The 15,742-nt window shown below is 40.3% G+C and overlaps 2 protein-coding genes across 9 annotated transcripts in view; one reads left to right on the forward strand and one right to left on the reverse strand.

The window, feature by feature from the left end:
- Positions 1–5,042, forward strand: part of LOC124174396 (octopamine receptor Oamb) — a 112,926-nt gene extending 107,884 nt beyond the window's left edge. For all 6 annotated transcript variants that reach the window (XM_046553522.1, XM_046553524.1, XM_046553521.1 and 3 more), the window contains 4 exons: positions 171–450; positions 599–763; positions 2,014–2,324; positions 3,758–5,042. In XM_046553522.1, coding sequence (XP_046409478.1) covers positions 171–450; positions 599–763; positions 2,014–2,324; positions 3,758–3,875 — 874 coding nt within the window. In that variant the 3' untranslated portion in view covers positions 3,876–5,042. The remainder of the gene's footprint in view (positions 1–170; positions 451–598; positions 764–2,013; positions 2,325–3,757) is intronic.
- Positions 5,043–5,427: 385 nt separating this feature from the next.
- On the reverse strand, positions 5,428–15,020 carry LOC124174397 (facilitated trehalose transporter Tret1-like). 3 transcript variants are annotated; one of them, XM_046553528.1, is made up of 7 exons: positions 14,733–15,020; positions 13,431–13,533; positions 11,428–11,689; positions 10,618–10,778; positions 7,683–7,958; positions 7,370–7,617; positions 5,428–7,005 (listed from the first exon to the last, which is right to left on the reverse strand). In XM_046553528.1, exons 2-7 carry the CDS (start codon positions 13,510–13,512, stop codon positions 6,592–6,594), a joined length of 1,443 nt encoding a protein of 480 aa, XP_046409484.1. In that variant the 5' UTR covers positions 13,513–13,533; positions 14,733–15,020; the 3' UTR covers positions 5,428–6,591. The 3 variants fall into 3 exon arrangements, with proteins under 3 accessions (XP_046409484.1, XP_046409483.1, XP_046409482.1); XM_046553527.1 differs by having other exon boundaries at positions 13,431–13,558; XM_046553526.1 differs by lacking the exon at positions 14,733–15,020 and adding an exon at positions 14,664–14,678 and having other exon boundaries at positions 13,431–13,558.
- Positions 15,021–15,742: the final 722 nt, after the last annotated feature.

Consider the following 15,742-nt stretch of genomic DNA (forward strand, 5'->3'; position numbering starts at 1 on the left):
CGAGCCTTTGATCTTGCCGAGGGATGAAAAAAATAAAATAAAAAATAAATGTTCGGTTAACCACGATCAGCGGACTAACGCGACACGCTCGTCTCTTTGACGCGTTTTAATTAACACCGGGCAACGCCTGATTGGTCCTCAATCTGGTTCTCCGATTCTCCCCGATCAAGGTTCGACGAGCAGAGACTGACATTGAGGATCCACAGAGGTCGCGGAAGCCTTCACAACGGCAGCAACAACGGGAGTCCCAGGAGCCCGGAGTCAGGTCGCAGCTCTGTGCGGAAAGAAAAGATCAAGATATCAGTTTCCTACCCGAGCACTGATACTCTCAACACTAAATGCAACACCTTGGAACGCACACCGTCAAGGTGTTCGCAGATGTCGGTGCACTACAGCAACGGGCAGACCCAAACGCAGCTGTGCCCGAGTCCCAGAGCCGCTCACCTCAAGGTATAAATGAACTTGTGGAAATCCAACAGAGTCCGAACGACTCGAGCTGGGCTCGGGTGAAAACACGTCATTTGCGTCATAGTGCCACCAGATCTACTCGGCATCTAGCTTTCTCTATAACCCAGTAGTTGTGCTTTTCACTTGTCAGGTGGGGGGTGTGAACAGGGTAGGAAGTACCAGGAGACAGAGCCGACGAAGCAGCTGCGAGAGCCAAGTTACTGGCGACGATGCATCCCTTCGCGAACTGGCTCCTGGTGTCGACGATAAACCCTGCAGAGTGCCGAAGATGGGGAAGAGGAACATAAAAGCTCAGGTGAGAAAACATCGTTGCAGTAACTCACTCTCATCCATTTCTTATCCATCTCCTCGCTATCTTGTGAACGGGGTTATGAACTTCGCTGGTGTGGGAGAAGAATGTGGTGCATCTTGACGTCTTGCAGTCCTCCTTGATTTATTGGATTCTCTTTTTTTTTTTACACGCGAAATATGGTGTTCGGTCCTACAACGTCATCGTGCCAAAGATAGGAGGCATTTTTAAGGTTTATTTCAAAGCAAGAGTCAAGATCGGGGAAATTTTTTCAACACCGCACCGTTATTTTTACCGCATGGTAACAAATGTCCGGACAGTGAGCACTTGGCGTTGTAATTCAATTCGAGAGGCACCGTTTGACGTTTTAACCGAGGTAGTGACATTGACGGAACGGCCGATTCGATCGCTCTGGACGAAAATACGTTTCAGACATGTATCACCCGAGGTTTATAAACTACAGAGTTCAATCTCGTCGTGAGATTGCATTTGTGTATTTTACTGTAGGGTGCATAAAACGATGCAACTCTGTTATCGTACTCTCTGTCATTACGTGTCTAACTCATGCATGTGCTCATTTTCTTGAAGCTTTCACTTGTTCCCGTTCATATTTTTTCAAACAGAAAAACATAGAAAAACATTGGGTTGAGTGTTGTTTGTATTGTTTGCAATACAGAGAAGTTGACGCGGCAAGCTTCATCTTGCTTTTTCTGTAGAAAAATTTGACCAAGTTCCAATTTCGTCTTTTTCGGGCAACAAACAAATAACTCAATTTTCCGCATTGTAACGGATACCCAGGGAATAACGCCACGATGAATTATCGTCACATTTGTTACGAGTTTTATTTATTTACTTGAGCCGTTTTGAAGTACAATTATGATAATTACTCACGCAACATTTATAAAAAAAGGAAACCGGCGATACTGCCTGAGGTTAATTACGAGGACACCCAAGATCAATACATATCACATATTTCTGCGTTTAACAACTTCCGTAAAATGAAGAAAAAAACATTCAGAACATTGCTAAAACATTCGAAGCAATTCCGCACAAAGGCGTCGCGCTTTTTAAGCTCATAAAAGGTTGACCAGTCAAAGGGAAAGTGAAATGCGTATTTTGTTATTCAAAAATCAAGAGTATCCAGACAGTCAACTATACATCGATGTACAACGCAAGTAGAAATCAGAGTCGAAGGTCTGGTTATTATCTTATTTTCTGTCTTTCTTCCTCGTCGGCTGTCCACCTTCCTCCAAAAGGTGAAGAGGTTCCGAATGGAGACAAAGGCCGCCAAGACCCTGGGCATCATCGTCGGCGGATTCGTCCTCTGCTGGCTTCCATTTTTCACAATGTACCTGGTGCGAGCGTTCTGCCCGAATTGCATACACCCGACGGTCTTCAGCGTCCTATTCTGGCTTGGCTACTGCAACTCCGCCATAAACCCCTGCATATACGCCTTGTTCAGCAAGGACTTCCGGTTCGCCTTCAAGAGGATAATATGCAAGTGCTTCTGCAAAAGGAGAGCCAACACCCTCAGACGTGGCAGCGACGGGAGTCAATTAGCGACCCGGTAAGTTCATCCCAAAGCACAACTTTACGCCTGTTTTCTCCAGCTGAAAGAAAAAGGTGGAGAAATCCTTGGTCGAATCGAAGCAAGCCATCTGCACCGAGACGCCCAACGGAACATTGATTATTCCCGGTGGTTCATTGCTGCCTGAAGTTTCTCCCGATACTTATCAAATCCGCAATTTATTATTCGCAATCACGCGATCCAGAGACATAGGCGAGTTGTAGGTGCAGTGATGTATACTCCGTTAGTAAATATCTACGAGCCAAGTTTAATCGAGACTTCTGTTTTTCACTACAATTTTTGCAAGCCAATTCCGCGAACGCGCATTAATCAAGTGACCATGATCACAGCCTTCGCGTTAAAAGCTCAGAGATGTTCGCACTAAGTACGAGAGAACCGCTTTGAAGATTGGTCAGCGGAGCTTTTCGCAAGCCTCGTCATGTCCGGCAATAAAAATCGTTTATAGAATCATTTTCGCGCCTGCATGCATCTGCCGGAAGTTTGTTGAGGAGATTGTTGAGGTAGAATAGCGTCGTTGGCACATCGCGTCCGTATCATAATGTCTGGAAAGTGATAGCACATACGCCTACAATGTATCACGTCTGTCCGCGACGCATAACGTACCCGCTAAGGTGTGTAAGACGCAGTGCAGGAGAACGATATTACCCAACATTGCGGTAATAACCCTCTCGTATCTTTACTCGTGATGTTCCTGATGTAAATGCCTTCCGCGTACTTGCATCTTTTGTACGATGTTGTGTGTGGGTGCCCGTTTTTATTCTCCTCCTCCTTCCTTCCTTCCTTCCTTCCTTCCTTCCTTCCTTCCTTCCTTCCTTTCTTGCTTCCTTCCTTCTTTCTTTCATCCATCCAACGCCTGGTAGGTACGTAAGAATGCCGCAGACCAGACGTGACGACCGAGAATGGGATTTCTTTACAGCAGTAAATCTCAGTAGCGATGCAACGCGGAGCATATAAGCTATATTTCCTACTGTGCATTACTCAAATTACTCATTTCTCGTGGAGATTTACAACCGCGTACCGAGGCGGTGAAGAAATCGGTTGCCTACTTGTAGCGCGGATTCCAGTTTCGAACATAATTTTCTGGCTTTCTTCCTGCCCACAATTATGTAGGTACCTACTATTCCACCGTTGAAAATAATTTTCGCAAACGTGAAAAAATCTTTCGTGAATAAACGCATCAATTACGCGAGTCTAGTTTTACGAAGTTTATTGGACGTTTTATGACATTTCCTGACAGTAATATTTCTCCCGATACAGGTTTTTTAAAATTAAGATAATTTATTCACCGTGCCTTCTGCAAGAATTTGTATAAATTTGACCCTAAGGAGCATCGAGTCATTTAACGATTCAAATGAGAATCTGACGACACGCGGAGCGCGCTAGAATAAGAAATTTACACGTTTCAATTTCAGATGCGATCGAAGTCCTAGCTATTCGGTGAGGACGCCTCATCACGGCGTCTCAATTGAGGATTCCGATCCTGATCCGGGTTCGGATCACAACGCGCATTCGCAAAGCGACTCCAGGTGACTGTAGCAAGTCAGGTCTGGCGCGCAGAGGGTGGCTTTCAATCCAAGGACTTCCAGGGTAATAATTTCGTGAAAAAGTTCGGTGCAACTGCAAGAGAGACGATAGGGCAACTCTTTGCGGGGCTAGAGGGCTGCCTTAAGTCTCGCGGTTCAACCTTATTCACATTAGTGTCAATTCGGTTTTTCTCTTGTGAGTCTTTTTTTCAAGGTATCCAATTTGAAAAGGGACATTCTCAAAGATCGCGGTTCTATACGCGTCGGATACATATTTCATATTGTTGGTTAGTTACGCGTTTTACTTTTTCTGCCTCTCCATAGTTCGCAAGAAGTCCTTCATCCAATTTAAGTCACTTCTATTTTGGTACTCGTATATATTTTTATTTTTTTTTTCACATTCACTTTATACCGCATATTATATTCTTCCGAGAAAATATTTCACGAAAAACTAACATTAATTTGGAAAGCAGGATATTGTCAGCCCTACGACGTAAACTAAGCTTTTCTTCTACGGAAAACTCTTTCGACGACGTTGGCGCGCCAGAGCACTGGCCTAAGAAAATAAAAATCACGTAATCATTCAACGTGGAACAGAATGATATTCCATTTATAACTGACAAATAATTCTAGTCAAGGTACACATCGGTACATCATATTGATATAATACGCGCGATAAGAAAAATTCGATTAAAAAAAAAAAAAAGAAAAAAAAAACAATCAAAGCACGTTTATATCGAGTCTATGAACAAATATAAGAAATACTTACGCGTATAAATATAAGTCAGCCAGTCGCATACTCATGCACATAATCATTAAGAAATTGTACATTTTCACGTTTATTTCATCTGTCAAAGAGAAAAAATGAAATCTACTCGTAATGTATAGACCGTATATCTATACGTATGTATGCGTATATAAAATATCGATCGAATCGTAAGACACATCGTGTGACGAATATCGTCAAGGGGCTTAGCGCTTAAATCAAATTCAAGAAAAAAAAAAATATGAATGAATAATACTTGTTGTTAACTATTAATTAATGTAAATACAAATTGAACGCTTCTTTACTATTTAAATGTTTCGTCCACGGAAACAGGATATCCTGATTGGTGCATCAAGTTATACATTATGTAAGGAATAAATAAAGTACGTTCTTCAATTATATCGTAAATATGTATACAGAGAATGTAAAATGGTCAGAGCACAGGCCAAAAGAAACTAACTTTGTCATTATTAACTTACAGGTACGTCTGCAATATGTTGACAAAGGAATAATAATATTAATAATAATAATAACAACAACAACAACAATGATAATAAGAATAAACAAGAGAATTATTGAGCATTATAAATTAATGTGAACCAACTAAATTTTTCGTTGGCTAAAACACCCATGTTCGCCCATTAGAGTTATCGATTAATTCACAAGGTGTAATTAAACTGAATTATTTCACTCTTATTCTGAGATTAAACATAATTCCGCACAAAGTGTTCGCGCGGTATATTTCACTCGTAAAACTCAAATACGTAGTGCAAAAGTTTTTTTGCCTTCTCGAAAACTTTGAACTGACTGGTAATGGAATGCTATGATTCGAAGCGTGGTAAGTGTATAGATATGAAGTTTTCAAACTACGCAAAAATATTTATGCAACCAATTAGCACGCGAATGAAACGGTCAATAATATTTGCGAGTCACAATGATAGTGCGATGTATTTTCGAGATATAACTACACGCCAACTGTTAAAAACTGGATGACACATACACCTATAATATATGTATACATACAATATATAAGCTACGCCTCTTCTAAAATCCAAAATATAGCACATGTACGCACACCTATTTATACGAGAAAGCGGGGCAAGATGGTATCACGGTAGAAAATTATGCGAAACGAAACACTGAGAAATTGAGTAGTTTTTGTCAAGGCAACGCAGGATTTTGTGAGATCAAGTGAAATTTAGTTTCAGCAACAGAATATTCTCATATCGGTAGCTGGAAAATTTTTTAAACGATTTGTTTTTTTTACAGGTAGAGAGTCAGTTTTGTCCCACTTTCCCTTGTGCGAGTACCATGAAAAGTAAGTCGACATCGAAATTGTCGATAATCAAAATTACAAGCTGGAAGTTCCAATCAACTATGGATCTTTACCGACTCGCTTAGGATCCGCATCTACCACCGTGATATTTTTGTTTTTTCAAAACTGAGAGTCAGCAATGAAGTGATGACTTCAGGTAATTGGATGACATTTTATTCTATTGTAATAAGGTGATTCAATGGGTAAAAAATAACGTGAAAAATCTTGTCAATTAAACTTGACACAAATTGAGATTTCGGTTAGTAGGACAGGTTAAATGGAAAGTGACGAGATTTGCTAACGAAAATAGAAGAGTGAAGCTTGTGGTTGAGTAACGACTCAAGTTAAAACTCAGTTTCCGAATTCTCTCGGGAAGCTGCAGTGTGCCTTGAGGTGAAAAAAACTGATGAGAATCCACGATGATGCAGTAACATTCGGATGGCAGTGGTCGCCGTCAAAGCGACGTGAAAGTAGAATCAATCGGGTTTCTCGTTTCTATTAAGATTCTTGAATGTGCTATTCTGTCAGGGACGAGGGATGCGCCATTTCATCCACACGTCGAATTTATCCTTTATTCTTTATCATTCCGTCCAAAACTATCACATCTCGCAAATCCGAAATGCGCTGACAATTGTTCCCAGATCACAGCCTAGTCTGCTCGGTAGTGATAGTATAGATTTCCATCGGTGCGATATCCATCGGTGCTTTCTTGATCTTATGAAGTTGGAGCTGGATTTCCTCCTTCGTCTTGCCCTTCGTCTCCGGTACGACGACCGCGACGAATATCGTACCGATCATGCACAACAAGGCGAACATACCGAACGTCAAGGGCAGACCGATAGTGAACTGTAGATTGATGAAAACCTTGGTAACCACGAAGGTCAGCGACCAATTGATCATCGCCGCTGACGCACTGATCGTACCCACGACGTTCGTCGGCGACACTTCGTTCACCATGATCCAAGGTACTGGTCCACATCCAATTGCGTACATGCTTATGTAGATTGTGAAGAATATCAGAGGCACCCATGGAATACCCTTCGTTTGTACTCCAGCCTGATCAGGAAAAACGCATAACATTGTACAAGGATTTCATTGGGATACATGCTGTTTATGGACTAAGTGTAATACCAATGCGGAGTACCAGGTTCGTACTTTTTTTAACCTTGACAGTGATTAAATTTCCACCGAGAGAAAGAATTTACGGTTTACTCGAGGGAAATCGATTCGCTTGTAAAGAACATTCCATCGTGTTATATCATATAAGAAGCATGTATATTGCCATTGTACGTACGCACAACGTAACTGAACTGTAAGTGCTGAAGAGTTCGACTGTTCAATGGATTGCTATTTCTTCGACTTTCACCAAACTCGGTACTAATGTACTCGGTGAGAGTGGTGAAAGCGAACAAAAACTGACCTGAAAATGGAAATGTACTGCCACGACGATGAGGCAGACACCCATGACGACCGTACTGATCATGAGGAGGATTCTCCGGCCAGCTTTGTCGGCCAGCACCGTGGATACGACTGTCGCAAGAACCTGAGCGACGCCCATAATGGCAGCGCAGACTGTCGGGGTGAGGACCGATTCTTTGGCAACGAAAAGCTCCTCGGCGTAGAAAACAACCGCATTTATTCCGGACAGTTGTTGGAGAGCCGTAAGTCCTGCGGAAGAGGATTGAAGAGTTTCAAACTAGCTCACAGCTCGTGATTGGAATTCCCAGACTCACCGAAGGAGATTAGGACAGCCCTTTTGTGATTCTTTAGCTCCGAAAATCCTGCCCTCTGCTTGCTCTGGGATTCTTTGTTGAACTCGAGCTGCGCAAGCTCCTGCTGAAACGGGAAATCTCTACCTCTGAGTCTCTCCATCGCTCTCTCGGCGTCCTTTCGACGATTTTGGCCGATCAACCACACCGGGGTTTCCGGCATAAAGATGAAGCTCAGCAGCAGGGCGGCCGGTATAGTGGCTGAGGTCATGGCTATCCATTTGAGATTCCCGATCAAACCTGTTAAATGGGTAAATTTATTTTTACAATGTTTGAGAAAAAACAGGCTCGAGTAATGCATATATGTATATTTGGCTTGTATCGTTCCCACGCTCATACCACTAATATCCAATTGAAATTCACATTTTATTTGCGTCACATATTCTGCAAAATTGGCAATTACTTTTTTCTTTCAGGCAAATTTATGAAACACTCATCCATATAATTATATTTACATGTATGGGACATTCCACGCCAACTCAACCAATGTCGGACCCTCACCATTTTTGATTTTATTCAAAATTATTTGGTGCAATTATCCCAACTCCGAAAGAGTACTCTGAAATTTGTAAGATTTTTTTGAGGAAATCTGTTTTGCTTTTGATTTTTGAAAGCAATATGTTCTTGCTTGTAATTTAAAAATCTTAAGAAGTCTTAAGAATTTTATATTAGATATAAAAATTTTCCAGCTAGACTTAAAGTCGACCTACGTTCGGATCTACTCTTATTTGAGCTTTACAAGAAAAACAAATTGATAAAAACTAGAAGCAATGCTTAGTGTTTTATGGGTTACCGCTCAGACATTCTTATACACAACCCCGGAATTTGAGAATTTTTTTAGATTCTTCTGAAGAGATTTTTATTCTTCAAGACAAACATAAATTGATAAAATTACAAATAATTCATCAGTCGATAAGAATCTGACAAAATTCTTAAAAATCCGGTGTTACGTACGAAAATCTTTGAGTAAATGCCTTTACTAAACTGACTCTTCGTTATAATTTCTTTCAATTTTATTTCTTTAAAAATGTGAAAAAAGAACAGATGCGAACGCCAGCCCAATTTTGGTTAAGGCTTGAAAATTTTGATAACTGACACAACTTTTTCGAGAATTTTTATGTTACGGCCAAAAACGTGTTGATTTCAATAGTCGCACGTAAAACAGAGTCACTCAAAAAAAATAAGAAACAACTCAGGGTACTCCTTTAGAGTTGGTATAATTGCTTGATTTGGCGCGGAATGCCCCATACATACTTTGTGACTTATTGTTATGTAAATGTCCGAAAACGTTCACCGAATTAAAATTCTCACTCATACGAAACTCGTATACCTCAAAACATTTTTTCTGACGTAGAATATTGCACATTTCTGCGAAATGAGTGGATTGCAGTCGTTTTGCGAAAGCTTGATATTCGGCACTTGTGTTGACTTTTAAGTGGCGAAAAAATTCTTCGCCGCCTAATTACTTATTATCAATCGTGGTTTCATTAACCGCGAGGCACCGCAATTACTCGCAACTACTCCAATTAGAATTACATTATATCCCATCTCGTCTCCAGCTACGGCAGAAAAATGAGGCGAATGTGTCTGAACACACACATAATTCTGGCTGTGATTCTTCCGTCGTGAACTATACGGAATATTCGTCGGCTTGCGCACCTACTAGGCTTGTACATTGACCTTTCTGATCCCGTCTTCGTGTATATTGAATTTTGACACCGACTAAAATCCGCGAAAGAGTTTACAGTTTCACGGTAAGCCCGAATGTTTCCACCAAATCTGACTCCGAATATATGATGACTTAACTAACATCATCGGACACTGAACCATCGGTGTGACCTTCGTTTGGCTCAAATGTGGCATGACTGAACTGATCAATGGAACTACAAGGACATTTAGGTAGCACGAAAAGCTCGGTAGCCAGTTTCGCTAACTTTTGCAACTTGACTTTTGCCAATCTATTAGGATTCAACCATCGTAATTTCTCCGTTTCGAAGACTTTGAGTTTCATCTTTTGGCCTGTTAACAACGTATCTCTTTTAAATTCAGTTGGTAGGTGCACCGTCCAAGGAGAAGAAAAAAGAAACAGCTCCGACTACAACGCGACTCTCTGCACTGGAGATTTTCGTGATGGTTTCGGTTTATTTATTACCCCAAGTGACCTCATTTACCGTCGTAGAATGATATTTTTCTGGTCTCTGCCACCAGTTGCGTCCCCTGCTTTGAGAGTCGGGAAAAATGCCACGAAAACAACGAAAGTAGTCGAGACCCCTTTACCGCGAGATTTTAATCACAGCTTCCACGCCATAACACCTCACAAATTGACGTAGTGGACTCGTAGTTAATTGAAAAAGGGAGCGAGAGACAAGATAGTAAAGAAAGATAGATCGTAATGAAACGTGATAGTACGACTTGGTGAAACAGTGTGCCATTGGTTCCAAGCTTGATAAATCTCCAACAAAACGCGTCTGAAATTAGTCTGCGGTATAAAATGCCTGTGAATAATAATATAATCAGCCACGCGTAGTTATAGTTCAATAATGGGATAAACATGATAATTGTTTGCTGAACAAATGGAAACAGGTGTAAGCTTACGGAAAAAAATGACACGTGTAATGTACAGACGAGAATCAATAATGTATGATAAAATTAAGGACATCTGAATTGACTTGAGCCATTTGTTCATCGAGGCGTAAGATCTTCGCGTTAAATGCGAATTTCACGTTACCAACGATAAGTGTAATTTCTGCTTGACTGAGTTAACTCTGCCATATAATAATAAGGTGCGAAAAATTTTGCACATTTCACGTGCGTTGACTTTCAGAGAGAAAAGTGAAATAAATTATGGCACGCAAATATCCTTCAGCCTATAGTACGAAGTATAATGGTGTCATTCTACCTGTCAACCACCCCAGCGAAAGACCAATCGCCATCTGGAGCTCGAAAAGCGAGCCAATCGTACCTCGAGTAGCCGGCTCCGCGATTTCGGAAACGTACATCGGAACGATGACTGTCGTTGCCCCGTTTGCAACTCCGCTCAAAAATCGAGCCACGAACAACCTGTTTCAACATGAATATTACATTATACCAGTTATATTAACGATTCACCAATTAATTACTGCACGACATTTGGTTTTCAATTCGAGACCGCTGAAACTCTCTATACTGGATCCACCTTGTTAGGCGTTCGTTTTAAACCAGTCGCTTTTTGGTACACTGTAGTGCACAATGTTGATTTTCGTTTCATTATGTTCTCGATATATAATGAGTATTAAATAATTGTCAAGTATATGAAATAGCGGTCAAATTCTTTGACAAATCGATTGCCGCTATTTATTTTGTAGAATTATCCTCACGTTGCGAGAAGAGCGCAAATCGTGGAAAAAAAAACTCAATTTCTGAAACACGTCCAAAACATCCCGAAATCATCCAAAAAGTGTTTCTTTGCTCAAATAAAGGCGTTTTAAGTCAATGATTCCATTTTAAAGTGAACGGGCTCACGTTACTCGGAATGAATCGATGAAGAATAATGCAATGAGAATTAATGGCGTTCTTCCTCAACTAGCCCAACTTCAATAACGTCAAACTATGTCAAATTCAACTTGCGACCGTACGGCTGATTATGTAGGATTTCCGTAGGCCGGGAGTGTCAAATCTACTAATCCAAACTCGTATAGCAAAAATTTTAAACGGATCTTTAAATAATTACCACAACGTGCTTGGTGCAAATCCGATCATGAACCAGAAAAGCAAACAAGGTACACCGATCATCAGTATCGATTTCTTCCTTCCAAATTTGTCGGCTACCCATCCCGCAGGAATCGCACCCAAAAGAGCACCCAGCGCGAGCAAGGATCCGACCCATGACTTCTCGTCGTCACTCAAAGCTAGAGTATCCTTTTGATTGTAGAGCGGAAGTGCCGGGGATGACCAGCCGATATAGTTGGCAGCAGTCACGGCGGCCAGGGTAGCTGAGGTTGGGCATAATCATTCATTTGGATACTTGCTCATTTCATTTTACCTTAAGTTTACGATTTAATTTTATTCAAGGAATTCGAACCGAGGCTAGATTTGGTAACGTATGAATTTACGACTAATCACCGGTGCCCTTCGAACCATTGCGTTACCAAACAAGTATGAGTTTAGAAACGCTGAAGTCTGACGGTGAATAGTAAACATTTTGTCATGAACCGTCCACCATTGCATCAACTTTTTTAATCAGTTACTTTTTATTGCAGATGATAGAATTAAGTTGAGTTAATCGATCTAATTGGCAATCGATGATAAACGGAGACGAGTTTAAAGACGGGAAACCGTACAAATCAGACTGAGCGATTTCGAGAGTTATCCTTGAACACAGAAACTATCTATTTAGAAATTAGCCCGAGAGAGTTTGACCAATTTTGCTAAGAATATAATCGGATCTCAGTTTAATAAAGCCAAATCAGATGCTCAGTTTGCATCGGGGAACAGTTCAACTAGGCTCGAGTCATCATTGGGCAAACATGTGTTACGTACGTTATACATATAACGCCTGCACATAGACGTTCGTGAAAAATTGATCAGCAATTATTAACAAGATCTTGAAACGTGAAGTTACGGTGTCAAGTTCACATTATTCTCGGGGCTTAAACAATTTGTCTTTCCATTCGGGAGAAGAGTTGAAAAATAATTTGAACCACTTTTGCCGTCTGTATTCATCCTTGTATGGCTTCAATTTTAATTCCTCACACCTTGGATATAAGAACCAATCTCCAGAATTAAAATGATGCTTTGAGTGGTCCAAAGACTGTTTCTAAGTAAACCAGGCCACATTAGGGCACTAGCATAAGAATTTGGTCTAAAAAAAAAGAAAAAAAAAAAACAGTCGGCCGCGATGTGGGCTAACGGTGTGGATCGAATCTCAAAATCTTTTCATCCGATTGACTTGAAAGAACGGATCCTTTAATATTACATGTTCTTTGTGTGACCAGACAGTTTTTACAAAAAAAAATTGTAATCGTGAAAAAGGTATTCCAGTAAAGAAGAAGTTCAATTTTAAACGTTTATTATTAACAAATCAATGAATTTTTTTTTTAAATCAGGGAATGTTATTATCGAGAATCTCTCCAAATTTCAACACAATCAGACGAATAAATTTTGAGATTCGATTCACGCCGTTTGACCTCACCGCAGCCGAGTTTTTTTTTTAGGCTAACAGTAAGTCCATTGTCAATAGATATTTCCCAGTTAAAAAAAAAAAAAAAAACTTAAGAAACTATGTACTAACAGTATGTAAAAATCCGACCTTGTCCTTCTAATACCCGTGTAAAAAACTGTTTAAATCGAAGTGTGTTTTGGACCAAACCCACATGCTAATGCCTTAAGACAAATACTTAAAACAAATTGCTTCTAATTTTTTCTCTAGGTGTAGATCTATGGTTCTTGTACTTGAATTCGTGCCTCCTGACTTCACGAGCAATCAGTAAAGAGCCTCATCTGCTTTGATTAAAGTAGTCTCGAGGTCAGAAGGTGAAAACCTAGTGTATTTCACAGATTGAAAGAAGATGTTCTAAAGCCAACGCGGGAATGTTAATATTTTTTCGGATCTTAGAAAATTGTCAAGTTTCAAAATAATTATAGCGGGTGAAATTTCGAACGTGATAAACGCTTAAGAAACATAATGAAATTTTGTGACTTAAAAACAATTACTATTTCAGGTCTGGGACTTACATGAAACGGCTGCAAGGTACTGCGTCGACTTTTTACTCGTAGGCATCGGTGGTGAAATATCATCCGGAATTGATGAGGTCATTTTTGTACACAACCACACAAACTGTATCACGCAAAATGACGATGTACTATACAAACAGTTTCACTTAGGATATAATATGAATCAGACAGCACGCTTAAAGAGTTCGATACGACATCAACTATTCAGATACAATGTATTCTCATAGTTTACTGTTACGTGATATTCTCGAACAGTGTGTCGTAGTCTTTCATATCCTATCGAACTTTTCAAGCAGGGGAAATGAGCGTCCCCAATGTAGAGACCTGCTTCTAATTCTACAAGATAACGTCAACGCGATTGAAATGAACCGTTCGCGAAAATCTCGTCCCGGCTAAAGGCTCGCCGCATATTTTGAACACTCTTATATACAGGGTGTCTCCTCATCTAGCCTTGTTCAAGGTCACAGCCTCATCGGGCACTCACCAAGTATATAAAAACGATCAGTGTCTTAATGATTTGGCGCCGAGAAAAAGGTGTTTTCTTTTTTTCGCCAATTTCTACACGTGATGCAAGAATCTTTTATTTGAATTTTTGATAAGTAGTAACATGTACAATTTAACTGACTTAATCGGCTGAAACGGTTAACTTGGGCAGTTGACTTGAGGTTAACCGATCGAAATAGCTAACAGGTCATCGTATTTAACTAGTATCATAATTAACAACAACTAATCAGCCGGCGTGTAACTGGCCAAGCAAGCATGTAAAACGATCCTCTTTACGAATTGAAATATCAAGACTGTGACAAGACTTATTTCATTTAGGAACCTTAATTCATAAACCCTATGCTTCGTTCGTAGCATCAATTTTCTTAGTGAATTCGTAGTTGACTAGTTAACTCTGGCTTAACCGGTTAACCAGTCAACTATGTTGACTACGTTAACAAGTAAACAACTTCAACCGGTTGCCTTTTAGCTCATTAAGTAAGTGAACTGTCTCGGCTGGTTAAACCGGTTGAATCGTACAGCAATAGTAAAAGGTCCGACTTCTATGTAGTCTAGGTATTTATACCAATATCATTGAACATTAATTTCCTTATCGGTCCGCATCGCTCTAACGTATCGCGCTAACAACGAGGCAAGAGTCCGGAGTGCGCTTCTATCTCGAGTCCAGGACCATGCCCGGCAATAAATATCGACAGCCCGACTTATCAAACATTCAGTTTTTTTCCGCACCCTCCCCGATGTCACGCATGTAACGGTTTCAATTCTCCCTCACACATTAAACTCGCGAATAGCACTGACCTCTCTTCGTTCACACGGTGACCAACCGACGTGATGTATGCAATGCTTGCAGAAATATGGCGCCAAGATCCACTAGCCGTTTTTCGTCCACGGAAATTCCGTCTATCTATCCGTTAATTTATCGGAAAGATCCGAAACGAAGGTGTACGGATACGGTAACGTTGGGTTATTCGTTGAGTTTAATACAAGCCTCTGAGCGGACGAATCATGACTCGGTGTCACTTTAAAGACTTCAGATCCCTTAGAGACTTTTAAGACGACGAAACTGTACCTGGTACCGTTTCGCGCCACGCGTCATACTGCGAGTTCACACATCTGGCTGAACATCTGCGCTGCCAATGACAAATCTGAAGTCATTTCTAAACAGCCCCTTTCCTATCAAGGCATGACCTCGTTTAAGGTAACTGTTCCCGGTATGTCTGTGTGCCCAACATAGATCAATTGCGGACTATTGATAACCGCGCCGTGAATTGAATAGATATTGACAATGGCATTGTATTCGGAGAGTACTCGAAACGATAAATATCCATCACCGGTCGATCACTTGATCTCACAATGACTCGGCTATTCTTAGCCGTTGGCTCATACCAAAGATCCATGGTCTTATTGACGGTGTTATTATTTGCACTATTGGGAAATCATTTGGAAAATTTTCTAACATCACTGCCATATTTGTTCAGCCTAATGAGCAAATATGCAGGTAACACTTGATTTTATGCTCTCTTTGTTCTTAAGTAAAGTCTGGTATTGAATAAAAAAACACAGTACGCCTAGTATGGTGATTATTATTACCAATTTTTGGTTTACTATTATCAGTAATTTACACTGTACATATGTCTATACAAACACGTTAATTGAGTTCAAATACTTATATCTATGTATCTCGTATATGTATATATATATATATACATATATTATATTGGTTATTTCGCGAAAGTGCGACATGCGTAAAATCCTTTTTGCGATCGGCATTTCTTTCGGGCCCTACGATTTATTCGTATAAGGAAAAA

Source organism: Neodiprion fabricii, chromosome 1, assembly GCF_021155785.1.
Source record: "Neodiprion fabricii isolate iyNeoFabr1 chromosome 1, iyNeoFabr1.1, whole genome shotgun sequence".
Classification (NCBI taxonomy): domain Eukaryota; kingdom Metazoa; phylum Arthropoda; class Insecta; order Hymenoptera; family Diprionidae; genus Neodiprion; species Neodiprion fabricii.